The following is a 12,624-nucleotide window of genomic DNA, read 5'->3' as shown; positions in this document are numbered from 1 at the left end:
GGCCGTGCGGGCGAGGAGCGCGCGGGCACGTCTGGCCGCGAGCTCCTCCTCCTCCTCCTCGGCCCCCGTCGAGACGTTCCCGTCCCGGCACAGGAGCCATCTCGGCGGTTCCTGGCAGCACGAATGACGCAGAGACCCAGCCTCTCTTCCTGCCCTTCACCCACTTCCAACCCCTGTGTGAGCCAGCGCTTTTCAGAGTGGCTCTCGCTGGATCTTGATGCCAGGGTGGCCGCAGGCGTCCTGCAGGCCTGCGCCCGCGCCGGGCTGTGGTCCAGGGGCTCTGGGGCAGAAGCTCGAGGGCGTCCGCTTGAAAACCGCCCAGTGACCCCGCTCCGCCCGGGTACCCCGCGCCCAGAGACGGCAGGTTCACGGCGGGAGGGTCTGGTCCCTCACCTCCGACACCTTCTGATGGCGGACTTGCCCGTTAGAGTCACAACGCAAGTCCGGGCGGGGCCGGCGTGCATCTGCGGGGGGGGGGGGGGTGCTGGCGAGCAGGACACCCTGGCGGCGCCGTCAACTCCCGGTCCCCGCAGCCGGGGGCCGGTGCGCTTTAGGTCTTCATGGCCCTTGTGTGGGTCCCAGGGGTGAAGCCGCGTGAGGTCAGTTGGGGGAGTTCTTTGCAAAGAAGTCCTGACGGTGGGGAACGGTCGTGTCATTTCCGAGAGACCTTTCGTTTGCTTGCTGTTTCGGATCCCTTGGCCACTGAAGCTCTGTTCCTTCTCTTTCTGCAGACGGCTCCGACTCCAGAGATAAGCCAAAGCTTTACCGCCTCCAGTTAAGCGTCACCGAGGTCGGGACGGAGAAGTTCGATGACAGCTCGATCCAGGTGCGCTGTGCCGCGGCGTCCCTGGCTTCCTTCTGTGGTTCTTGGGTTCCGTGGGCGCCGCTGGGAGCGCAGGGCCTGCCTCGTGCCTGAGGAGATAAACGTCGCGGCCTCGGAGGCCCCTGTCGGCAGTTGGTTGGCGCTGGGGCCCCTCTCTTTGCTTCGTTGTGGGTTGTGTGCAAGCTCCGCCTCCAGAGTCCTCTGAGCCTTGGCTTTTCTCCGGCGGCCTGGCGGGCTTCTAGTCTGTTTCCAGGTCGGGGAGTCAGCCTGTGTGGACGCGCCCGTCGCGGGCCGGCGCGCGGGGTAGGAGGCCTTCAGCGACTGGGGCTAAATGCTGGCCGAGCACGGTGCTGGGGCTTGCCCGCAGCAGAGCTTCGCAGGGGCCTGGAATGAGGGGATGGGGTCCGGTTGTCCCCCCCGCCCCCGGGGAGGAGACGCTCCCTTCTCGGGGGCGAAGCCGTGGGTTGCATTGGCCACGTCACTGCTAGTTCTCGGCGCCCTCGCTTGGCCCAGCAGGGAGCCGGGCAGACCGGAAGGTGAGCCCTGAGGATCCTCGTAGACTCCCCCTTTCATTCCCGGTCGGTGTCCAGCACGACCGCGTGCTCTTGATGGCGGGGGTACGGTGTACCTGAAAGCAGGCTACTGGACGCTAGAAACAAAACGGTCTCTTGCTTCGACAGCGATTACTTATTTTTACACTATTGGGAGGACATCCGTTTAGACACCAAAAACCTAGAGTTCATTAGATTACATTTGTCCTGAGAGGGCACGCCCAGGTTTAAAATTCGGTTTTAGACGCTGAGGACTTGATGACGACAGGTTCGCTTGGTTTCCTTTATTTCCAGTTGTTTGGTTCCGGAATCCAGCCCCACCACTGCGACCTCACCAACATGGACGGGGTGGTCACTGTCACGCCGAGAAGCGTGGATGCTGAGACCTACGTGGAAGGACAGCGCATCTCGGAGACGACCATGCTGCAGAGCGGGGTGAAGGTGCAGTTCGGGGCGTCCCACGTGTTCAAGTTTGTGGACCCCAGCCAGGACCACGCGCTCGCCAAGAGGCCGGGGGACGGAGGCCTGGCCGTCAAGGGTCCCAGACACAAACCGGGGTAAGTGGCAGCGTCCCCGGAGACTTGAGGAGCCTTTCTGTCGCCCTGAAGCGCTACGGAGGAGGCGTAGATCATGTGGGTTTTCTGGTGAGAATTTTTAAAAATTCGAAGTTTGTGTCTGTGGTTCAGGTTCTTAATGATTTGAGTTGGTTTCAGAGAGAAGAAAGAGGTCTTTGTCTTGAAACTAGACATTGTGGCTGGTTTTTAAATTTTGTTTTTCAGCTGATACGTAAAACCAGTATTTTACCTGTTCTTCTGTGAAGAACTGTGGTGTTCCATGGGACGAACCTTTCGCGGCCAAGACTTTTTGTGGAGCTCTGGTTTTTCTGTTACTAGTAAGGGAACCTGCCAAGCTCTTTTTACGGAGGAGGGTGCTTGGGCTCCACCTAGTGCCTGTCTGAGGACGTGCGCCAAGGCCCGTCCTGGGAGAGGAGACGCTGCCGTCTGGGAAGCTTCTGGGAGGGCTCGCAGTGAGACTTCCTTCGTGATGAGGTGTCTCTCTGAGGCCCCACGGCGCAGTGCTCCCTGGTCCGCGCTGCAGGGAACAGGCGTGGACGGCGCGTCCCGCCCGGGGTCTGTCCCGTGACCCGCCCTGGGGTAGCCCCTCCGAGCCCCTCCTCCGGGCCAGGAGGAAAGCTTTGTGGTTGGTCCAGGTTGGTCTTTGGTGGGTTCGGCGGCATTCTGCCTTCTGCTCCTGCCTCTCTGTCCGTCCTTTGTGCCAGCGGACTCCTGGCGGTGGAGGGGTCGGGGCGCCTGCGGTCGGCGCCCTCTCCGAGGCGGAAAGTGGGGGCGGGCCGAATGCCGTGGCCCCGGAGCCCAGCACAGGCTTCTGCAAGTGGCCGCAGTCCCTTGGTTCCCGAGGAGACCCGCCCGTGCCTTTGCTCCTGACCCTGTCCTCCGGCTTTGAGCGGGAGGGGTCCCTCCCGGGTGCCCGCTGTGTCTGGGGGCCCGGGAGGCCCTGTTCACCTCTCGGCCCGGCCCCCTTCCTGTCTCGTCCTGACCTTTCCGCTGGCGCTCTTCTTCGGAGGGCGGCTTCCGTGTTGACCATCAGCCTTCCTTCAGCTGGTTTCTCCCCTTCAGCATCAGACGGCCGGACAGGATCGTTCGCCTGCTCGACGGCCCCCTTTGCAGCTACCCCAGGGCTGCTTCGCCAACACGGGGATGTGACCTTTCTCCCCAGGTGCTGTGTGCTGCCTCGCGGCAGGGCCCGCAGCTCCTGCCTCTTCCTTGCATCTCTGCGTTGTTGCCAGGCTTCGCACCACGTTTACTTGGCCGTGTCAACCAGCAGTGCTCCTGTTGGCATCTGCTGCTGTGTCCGAACGCGCTTCCGCACCTTCCTGTGTCCCGCTGTTCGGGCCGGCCCGCCAGGCTTGTTGGGTGGTGGTTTTTTTCCCTGTGAGGACATTGCCTCCGGCTGCTTTACGGCCACGACGGCCCTGCCCTGGGGGCCCGCAGGTGTCCGCTCTCAGAGATGGTGTCAGACTGGGGCGCGGACGTCTCAGTGCGGGTGGGGCCGTGGAAGTTTGCGTTGATTTTTGTTGCGTCCTTCTTCCTGGGAGACGGGTGAGAACGGCTTCCTGGCTGAACACACCAAGACTTAGGCGTGCATCCGTGAATGAGGACTTGCGTGGCCACCCCCCGTAACGGGGTTCTGACGTCAGGCTGTCGCATGAACCTCTAGGTGGGTGACGCGTGTATTGCCCCCCCCGTCCCGTGTGTGTGTGTGTGTGTGTGTGTGTGTGTGTGTGTTTAATGGCATCACATTAAGGCAGATGTACGCTACGATTCCGTGTTCCCGTGTGCTGTGACGTGAGCACAGTCTAGCTCGTGTCCACCACCGCACGTGGGCACAACACAGTTTTTCTTGTGATAGGAACGTGAAGGTTTACTCTCTGGGCCGCTCTCACAGGCGCGGCACCGCCGTGCTGCCCATCGTCGCCGGGCTGTGCAGGGCATCCTTAGGGCCTAATGGTGTTGAAACTGGACGTCTGTACCTTTTGCCCCGTTTTGGCACCACCCCCCCACCCCTGCCCCGTTCTGAACAATGCACCTTTGAGCCTGTCTTTTACCGGCTAGTGTGGCTGCCCCTCCCCACCCCCCACTGATAACCGCTAGTTTATTCTCTGTACCTGTGAGTCTGCTGCTTGTTTTGTTATATTTGCTAGTTCGTTGTATTTTTTGGATTCCACGTGTAAGTGATATCTCAGTATTTGTCTTTCTCTGTCTGGCTTATTTCGCTTAGCCTTGTGCCCTCCAAGTCCATCCATGTTGCTGCCAATGGCAAAATTTCGTTGTTTTTTTAATGACTGAGTTGTTCTTTTAAATTCCAGGTGTAAGTGAGATCATAATGACTGCTCTCACTGAGCACAGTGCCTTCAAGGCCCATCCATGTTGTCCCAAATAGCAAGATTCCTTCCTTTTCATGGCTGAGTAATATTTCTCTATGTGTATGTACACCGCCTGTGTATACATGCACACTCACGTGCATACTCGTGCACACACACACTTGCACACATGTGTGCACAGACTACGCTTTCTTTATCCATTCTTCCATCAGTGGACACTTGGTTGTTGCTGTATCTTGGCTTGTGAGTGACGCCGCAGCGACCTGGAGGAGCTGATATCTTTCAAGAGTTTGGAAGTATTTCTCCCTCCTCCCTCTTTTGGGAAGAGTGTGAGAATTGGTGTTCATTTTTAAATGTTTGGCAGAAGTCACCAGTGAAGCCAGCTAGGCCTGGGCTTACGTTTGTTGCAAGGTTTTTGATGACTGATTCAGTTTCCTTACTAGTGATTGACGTGTTTGGATTATTTCTTCATGACTCAGTCTCGGGAGATTGACTCTCTCGAGGAATTCTTTCATTCCGACGAGGGCGGCCGTCCAGTTTGTCGGTGTGAGACTGCTCACAGTGTTGTGGTGCTGACCGTGGGACCCTCTCTTTGATTTCCAGTTTTGTTTGTTTGCGTTTCCTCTTGGTCAGTCTGGCTAAAGATTTGCTTTGCTTCTCTTTGGAGGAACCAGCGCTTAGTCTCACTGATCTCTTCTCCTGGTCTGTGTTGACAGATTTAGGCTCATCTTTGTCCCTGCCTTCCCTGTAGGAACTTGGGGCTTCCTTGAGGGATGTGTGACGTGTGTTCCTAACTGCAGATTTCAGGGTCTTTGTCTCCAAGGCCTCGGTGGTGGCAGACCAGCGGTGCGGGCGGGGGCTGGTGAGGACGCGTGGCAGACGTGTGCCCGCCCGCCGCCACCTCTGCTCGCAGGCTGCACTCGTGACGCTCCCAGTCTCGCACTGACCGTGTCGTGGTCACCAGTAAAGTCACTGTGTAATTGTCCACGTATCCAGGATGCAAGTCAGATGGGTCCTTTCCAGAGCTGTCAGGAAAAATACAGAGGTTTGCGGCAGGGGGGTGGGGGGCATGGGGGGTGAGTCAGGTGGTTAAAGCTGCGGGGGACGGAGACAGCTCTGCAGCTTTGAGGGCGGGGCTGCCGTTTCAGAGCGAAATACCTGAACTGAATCGGTGGCAACCAGCAGTGTTTTCTGTGGTTTTTGACTCGGGTGGTGACAGAGACGATAAGTATTTCCCAGAACCTTGGAGTGTATTTGCACGAAGTCATGTCCAGAAACCTGACCACGTGAAGCTCTGGTACGCGCTTTTACCTTCTTGGAAGGTACTCTTTCACAGCTCGCCGTTGTCTGGTGTTACACGCATCGTTTTCAGAGTAATGGGGCAGAGGAGGAAGTTGGTACCTGCTTTTCTAATTTGAAAACTTACTTTGAATTTCTATATCAATTTTGGTGGTGTTTTTTTTTTGGTCATTTTAGGGCCACACTCGAGGCGAATGGAAGTTCCCAGACTAGGGGTCGAATAAGGGCTGCAGTTGCCGGCCACAGCCACAGCCACATCAGATCAAGCCATGTCTGCAACCTCCGCCACAGCTTGGGCAACACTGGATCCTTAACCCACTGAGCGATGCCAGGGATCGAACCTGAGACTTCATGGATACTAGTCAGATTCTTAACCTGAGCCACAATGGGAACTTCTTCTTCTTCTTTTTTTTTTTTTTTTTTTAAATACAGAAGTATTTATTTATTTTTTCGTCTTTTTGCTTTTTCTAGGGCCGCTCCTGCGGCATATGGAGGTTCCCAGGCTAGGGGTCTAATCGGAGCTGTAGCCGCCAGCCTACGCCAGAGCCACAGCATCGCGGGATCCGAGCCCTGTCGGCGACCTACACCACAGCTCGCGGCAACGCCGGATCCTTAATCCACTGAGCAAGGCCAGGGATTGAACCTGCAACCTCGTGGTTCCTAGTCGGATTTGCTAACCACTGCGCCACAACGGGAACTCCAGAAGTATTTATTTTTTAAGGTTTATATTTAAAATAGAACTTTAATCTGTCTACTCACGAAACCTAGTTTGAAACGTGATGCGTTTCTCTCTAGACGATTTGATCTTACTCGTTCACAAACAACACTGCGTTTGTAACTGTTTCATGTTAAGAACCTGTACAAGATGAAGTCTGTTATTTTATCAGAAAACATTTCCCTTTAATTTTATTTTATTCATTTATCTATCTATCTATTTATTGTTTTGTCTTCAGGTCCGCACATGGAAGTTCCCAGGCTAGGGGTTGAAACATCAGATCCTTAACTCCCTGAGCAAGGCCAGGGATTGAACCTGTGTCCCCATGGATACTAGTCAGGTTCATTTCCTCTGAGCCACAGTGGGAACTCTGATTTCCCTTTAATTTTAAAGAGTGCTTTTTTAAGTGAAGGCACCAGTAAGAACTACTTTCCGATGGTACGAAATTCCTGATTTCTTGGCGGCTCTGTGGTTGACCAGTTTTTCCTTAGTTACCTGCAGCGAGACACTGTCCATGGCGAGAGAGAAAGAGGCTCAGGTTAGGTTTGAGTCTACAGATGGGACTCAAATCAGAGTTTCAGGTTACCATAATGCTTTGACATCAGACCATGTATTTTTCAAATATTAAAAGGGATTTTTGTTCTTTCTGATCATCTTGAGCAGAAGCCCATTTGAGAGCCACTCATTCTCTGTATTTCTTTTTTATCTCGACAGAATCGTTCAGGAGACAGCTTTCGATTTAGGAGGAGACGTTCACGGGGGGACGGCCGTAGCGAGCAGTAAGGTAGGAGCCTGGCACCTGAGACGACTGTGTGTTTGGCACGACAGGACGTGGCAGAGGAGTGACACTCTGTGCAGAAGCCTTCCTGGCGCTCCTGCCTGTAGGCTGTCCCGCGTTCCCTCTGTGCTCTGTGACGACCACAGGCGCTCTTCTCCCCGAAGGCCAGGCAGGCCGTACTTTCTCTTGCAGGCAGTGTGTCCCAGGCTTGTCCTCCGTGTGAGCAGCCCGCCTCGGTCGGGTGACCCCAAAGGCAGTGGACTCTTGGTACCTCCGCCGCCGAGGTATCAGCTCGCCTCCCCGGGCGCCGGGCCCGCAGTTAACCCTTCTGTCTCTGTCCTCCTGCTGGTCGTCTCTTGCTGGGTGCAGAGCGCCCCCAAGCTGAGCAGGCTGAAACTGCGGTGGTTTTGTGTCTCTCTGGTTATGTCATGTGCTTCGTGGTCCCCTGGGCTGTGTGTTTGCTGACCTGGCTGGCAGGTTAGTTGGGGACCGGCTGGGCCTCCTGGTGTCCCTAGACCTCAGGTGCTCTTTGTGGGGCAGATGCTCATCTCTCCCGTGTCAGCGCCGTCTCAGTGCCTCACAGGGAGTGTATGCTCTCAGGCCTCCTTACGGCGCGAGCCTGGGGCTGATGGCAGTGATGCCCCCCTGGTGCCAGCAGAGCACAGGCTCACTCCAGCTTCGGGGGCGGGGCTGCTCAAGGGGGCTCATCGAGGCCGCGGCACAGCAAGCTCCCACGTCCTGGGACAAGCCATTAACACGGCCGTGCGGCTCTGCCTACGGTATGGTTGTCAGTGTAGTTATTAACCCTAGTAGTGCCTGCTGTCTCCCAGCTGCTGTCCCCTGTCGTGCTCCTGTCCACAGCGTGGTTTCTGGCGAGAATAACCTGCAGCGTAGCTCCGTCTTCTTTCCCAGTGCCCCAGGGGACCTGTCGGTGGGAACCACGTCTGGCACTGGCACCAGTGCCCCGGGTGGCCAGGCCCCATGGTCTGCCCAGGGGTCACCACCGGCCCCCAGCGTCTCCTGCTGCCCCCACCTCAGGGCTCGTCTGGTTCGTGGGTGCCTCCCTGTCCTCTGCCTGGCTTCTGACGTTTGGGGGGGGGGCGTCAAGGCTTCAGACCTCAGGCCCCCTGTTCTTGGTGGCGCGTGTCCTGGTCCCTCGTGCTCAGCTGCTGTGGTTAAAATGGCCTTGCACGTGGTCTTAGGCGTGTCGGCCCGACCTCGCCAGCCGCCAGGGCCTGCCGCTCGCCCCTCTAACCCCTGCCGAGCCTCGGTGTCACCTAGCAGAGGTCGGTCCCAGGCCTTCCATGCTGCCTCACTCTCCACCCTCTGGCCTTGGCCACAGAGGCCGCCTTGTCCGCCGTTGCGGCAGGGGTCCCGCCTGGGTGCCGTGTGACATGGCAGGGGGCTGCAGAGCGTCTGAGGAGCACCCCTCTCCGTCCTCCCGGCAGCCGGGCCAGGACTCTAGAAACTTCACCTGGATTTTGTTCAAGTGCCCTGCTTCCGTTCTGAAACCCCTGCGGCTTCTCATCCCACGTGCCACAGGCTGCCCGCCTGGCACAGCTGTTCTCAACCGCACGCGGCCACGCTGCTCTGCTCTGCTTTGCCACCCAGGGCCTGAGTGGCTCGCCCTTCCCGCTGGCTTTGACCCCCCGGCTCCTGCTCTCTTCCCCCTTTGGCTCCGTCGCCTCCTTGGGGGTCTTCCTTGAGCACCAGGCTCTCGCAGCGCCTGGTTCTCATCCCTCGGGCGGCCGATGCCGCGCGCCTCTGCTCCTGTGCGCCGACCGCCGAAGGTGGGCCTTCTTGTCCGCTCACTGCTCTACCCCGGTGCTTCGCAAGGGCCCAGACAAGAGCCCGGAACAATTCAGCTCATAAATGCTCTTGAAACCGAACATAGTCATTTTGCTGAAAATGTTTCCTGCTTTGCAAATGCGTAGACAATGTGGGAAACCAGGCTCAGTTGCTGCCCGAAGGGACGTGATGAATCTTCTGTTAAGGTCTCTGCTGCAGTGGATTTTGACATGAGGGTGCCGATGCCGGCTCTTTTCTGCACACGTGTCACATGTGCCTCTGCCCGTCGCAGGCTGCTTAGGAGCTGGCGCTGTGGGAGGGGCTCCGCGTCCGGGTGGGGTTGCGACCGGGTGTCTCTTCCGTGCTGAGGGCCCCAGACAGGCCGCTTCCCGTACTGAGCTCTTCCCTAGGTTGGGAGCTGACGGTCAGGTCGGGAGCGGATCTCGAGGGCCTTTCTTAAAACTGCCGAAGGAAGCAAAGGCCTGGCTCGCCCTGTAGCACCTCCTCTCGGCTGGTTCGGACCCGAGACCTGGGTGGAGAAGGTCGCGCCCCGCTGTCCCTGCCGCAGGGCCGTGTGTGGGCCCCTGCCGCGCCTCTGTCCCGGGCCCGGGTGTCTTGCCCTTGGAGGAGGCAGGTGGCTGCGTGTCGGGTTGCCCTCGCGGCAACGGTGCCGCTGGGCTGTCTGCGCGGTGTTTCAACGCCCCTTGTTTGCCCCGTGGCTTAGGGCTCCGCCCGACCGGACGGCGACAGGGCCCCGTCTGCCTCCAGCAGCGCCGAGCGCGGGATGGTGAAGCCGATGGTGCGAATGGAGCCGCCGCAGGAGCCCCGCAGGCAGGACACCAGGTGGGAGAGGCCGAGCCACCGCCGGGGACGGGGACGGGGGCTGAGGCTGACAGCGGCAGGACCTTCTGTACTGCCGAGCAGGGTTCTTAAGGGTTATTTCATTTCCTTTCCACGTTTCCGAATTGAAAAAAATTCTTCTTCCACAGAATATCCCGTACTTAGGTGCTGCCGTGTTGGCCAGTGTTTCTGTTTTAAACGGGCCGCTCTATAAAAACATAGGGAGAGAGGGAGTCTTTATAGGGTTTTGTATGTGAAGGTGTTCGCACTTAGACGAGCTGGTCACTTCCCCGTTTCTAGAAGAAACCCTCACGTGTCATAAAGGCACAGTCACAGGTGACGCTGGAGCAGCTCGTGTGTTGATGAGTCCTGAGAGCCACCTGACTGGCTTCTGCCCTCGTGTCCCCCGTCCTGAGCTGGGCTGAGTCCTTTTCCTCTGCTGGCCTTCTTCTCACTTAGCTTCTTCCAACAGAGAACTTAGGCCTTTTGTTACCGCCTTTTCTTAAGATGTTTCAATATATGTCACCTTAATAAATCAGGATTTTTTTGCTGTGACGTCTAAAGTTCCCGCCTTGGCAGGTAATGTCCATCCCTCAGGCATGGTGGTCAGCTGACGCTGCAGTGCCACGCACTTCTGTTCTCAGCTCTGGGCTCTGAGCGTCACCTCTGGGTGCTGTTCAGATTTTTTTTTTGCTTTTTAGGGCCGCACCCACGGCATATGGAGGTTCCCTGGCCAGGGGTCAAATTGGAGCTACAGCTGCCGGCCTCCAGCCGCAGCCGCACCAGATCCCAGCTGTGTCTGTGACCTGCCCCACGGCTCACGGCAACACCAGAGCGTTAGCCAGTGAGCAAGGCCGGGGTGGAGCCCGGTGAGTCCTGCTCAGATTTTCGCTGAGGCCGTGCTGACGGTTCCCTTTCACAGATCCGCTAACAGAGGCATTTGCTGAGGCTGGTCGCTTAGAGGTTTGGCGACAAGCAAATGATACTGTTGTCACGTTTTCCGTCTTGCAGCAGAGGGCACTCGTGAGGTGTTCATGTCGTTCACCGCCGTATGAGGTCCGTAGATTCATGAGGGAATCTCAGGCTCTTAACTTGCTTTTGTTGTGGGCCTTTGGTTATTATTCCGTGTTTTGTTGGCTGCGTGAAGGCTTTTGGATGCACTAAGAGGTAGTCCGCGCTGTGCGTCCATACTTGGCTCTGGCGGTGTGTTCCCCAGGGCAGCCATCCGGTGGGGAGCTGGTGCGTGGGCAGCGCCTGCGGCACGTGCTCAGGAGGCTGCCTCTTAGCCCGAAAAGATGTAAATGATAAATGAGCACATGTCCCGATGGGGAGGGGAAGACCGATGAGAACCTGCTTTTAGGATTTGCCGAGTTGATAGGCTCATACAACAGGTAAATACGGGATGTTTATGTCGCGTCAGGAGAGCCTCGGGAAGGTTCTTCACAGGTGGGAAGTTGTATCCTCTGAGCACACATTTTAATTGATTTTGTTACACGGTCGTATTCTTTTGTTTTGCCAAGACTTTTTAAGGTTTTGCTTGAACTGTGAGTATGTTTCTTTCTTGGTATGAAGCCATCAATGGAGACATGATTCACACACGCAGTGTCAGCATAAGCAGCTCTTGATTGGGGAGTCATAAAATCAGCATTAAATGCTAACTTTAGTCAAGAAAAAAATCTTTTTGAATGATGGGAATCATATCCCATCACATTTAAAAAATGTTTTTCAGGGAGTTCCCACTGTGGCACAGTGGAAATGAACCTGACTAGTATCCATGAGGATGCAGGTTTGATCCCTGGCCTCGCTCAGTGGGTTCAGGATCCAGCATTGCCATGAGCTGTGGTGTGGGTCACAGACGCAGCTCAGATCCTGCGTTGCTGTGGCTGTGGTGTAGGCTGGTGGCTGAAGCTCCGATTAGACCCCTAGCCTGGGAACCTCCATATGCCTTGGGTGCAGCCCTAAAAAGCAAAAAAAAAAAAAAAAAAAAAATTCATTGAGAACTTAAATTCCGTGTTTTTATTAGATTTGTTAAAAATTGGTAAAATTAATCCAGGCTCCTGTTATGGATATTAAATTGAAAATAACTGCCTATGTCCAAATTTAGATGTTTATAAATATGGCTTAAGAGAGAAAAGTTAAAATAATTGAGCTTTTGAATTATATTCTGTTTCTGCGAGCATTTTTATACCCAAATTGTTGAGTTAAATCAAGTTAATAAGCATAGATTGGATCATACGTTTCAAAGCGTATAATTTGGTGAGACGACTTTGTTTTTACTTTTGATGATTTTGGTGGTTTGCATCACCTTGTCACATTGCATTTTCTCCTCAGCCACCTTTTGGCCCGTGGGGCCAGTGAGGGCGGGGGAGAGAACATTTGTCGCGGGAGGGGGATTGTTCGGTGAGCCCGTCTGTGACGGCAGAGCTGTGGTGGGCTGTCTTCGGCACCACCAGACGTGCCTCCCCGTGTGCATCAGAAGTGCTGGCCCTCCCTGGGTCACCTTGTCCAGCCTTTATCAGGAGAGAAAGATAGCATCGGGTCTTAGAACACGTTTCTTCTTCATGTGTAAGAGCGCAGTGTCAGGCTCCATGTGGGCTGGATTCTCTCTGTGTCTCTAGGAGTCTTGGCGCTGGTAGCTGAGCCAGCGCTGTGGCAGGTGCCGGCCAGCCCGTCTCTGCGCTACTGCGAGTCTTCATCAGTAACGGCGAGGCGGTCGGATCGTTCTCGGGACAGAGGCAGAGGCCTCAAGGCGGCGACCTCTGTGAGGAGCCGCGCTGTGACCACCCCCCGTACACTCCTCTGAATGTTTGAATAGGTTACACTCGAAAACGAGTCACCGGGCTGTTTGTTATTTGAAAAAACTCAGGAGACGTTTAGAAACTAGTAGCAGAGACGTGCCACGGCTGTCGGGCATGTCATCAGCTGTGG

General features: G+C 56.1%; 1 protein-coding gene across 17 annotated transcripts in view; it reads left to right on the top strand.

Moving 5' to 3' along the window:
- The window catches only part of AFDN (afadin, adherens junction formation factor), a 128,824-nt gene that overhangs the window by 71,432 nt on the left and 44,768 nt on the right, over positions 1-12,624 (top strand). For all 17 annotated transcript variants that reach the window (XM_021085839.1, XM_013984302.2, XM_021085815.1 and 14 more), the window contains 4 exons: positions 732-826; positions 1,669-1,931; positions 7,005-7,074; positions 9,581-9,699. In XM_021085839.1, coding sequence (XP_020941498.1) covers positions 732-826; positions 1,669-1,931; positions 7,005-7,074; positions 9,581-9,699 — 547 coding nt within the window. The remainder of the gene's footprint in view (positions 1-731; positions 827-1,668; positions 1,932-7,004; positions 7,075-9,580; positions 9,700-12,624) is intronic.

Source organism: Sus scrofa, chromosome 1 (assembly GCF_000003025.6).
Source record: "Sus scrofa isolate TJ Tabasco breed Duroc chromosome 1, Sscrofa11.1, whole genome shotgun sequence".
In the NCBI taxonomy this organism is placed as follows: domain Eukaryota; kingdom Metazoa; phylum Chordata; class Mammalia; order Artiodactyla; family Suidae; genus Sus; species Sus scrofa.
The sequence above is the reverse complement of the archived record's forward strand: the minus strand, read 5'-3'. Positions and strand labels throughout refer to the sequence as shown.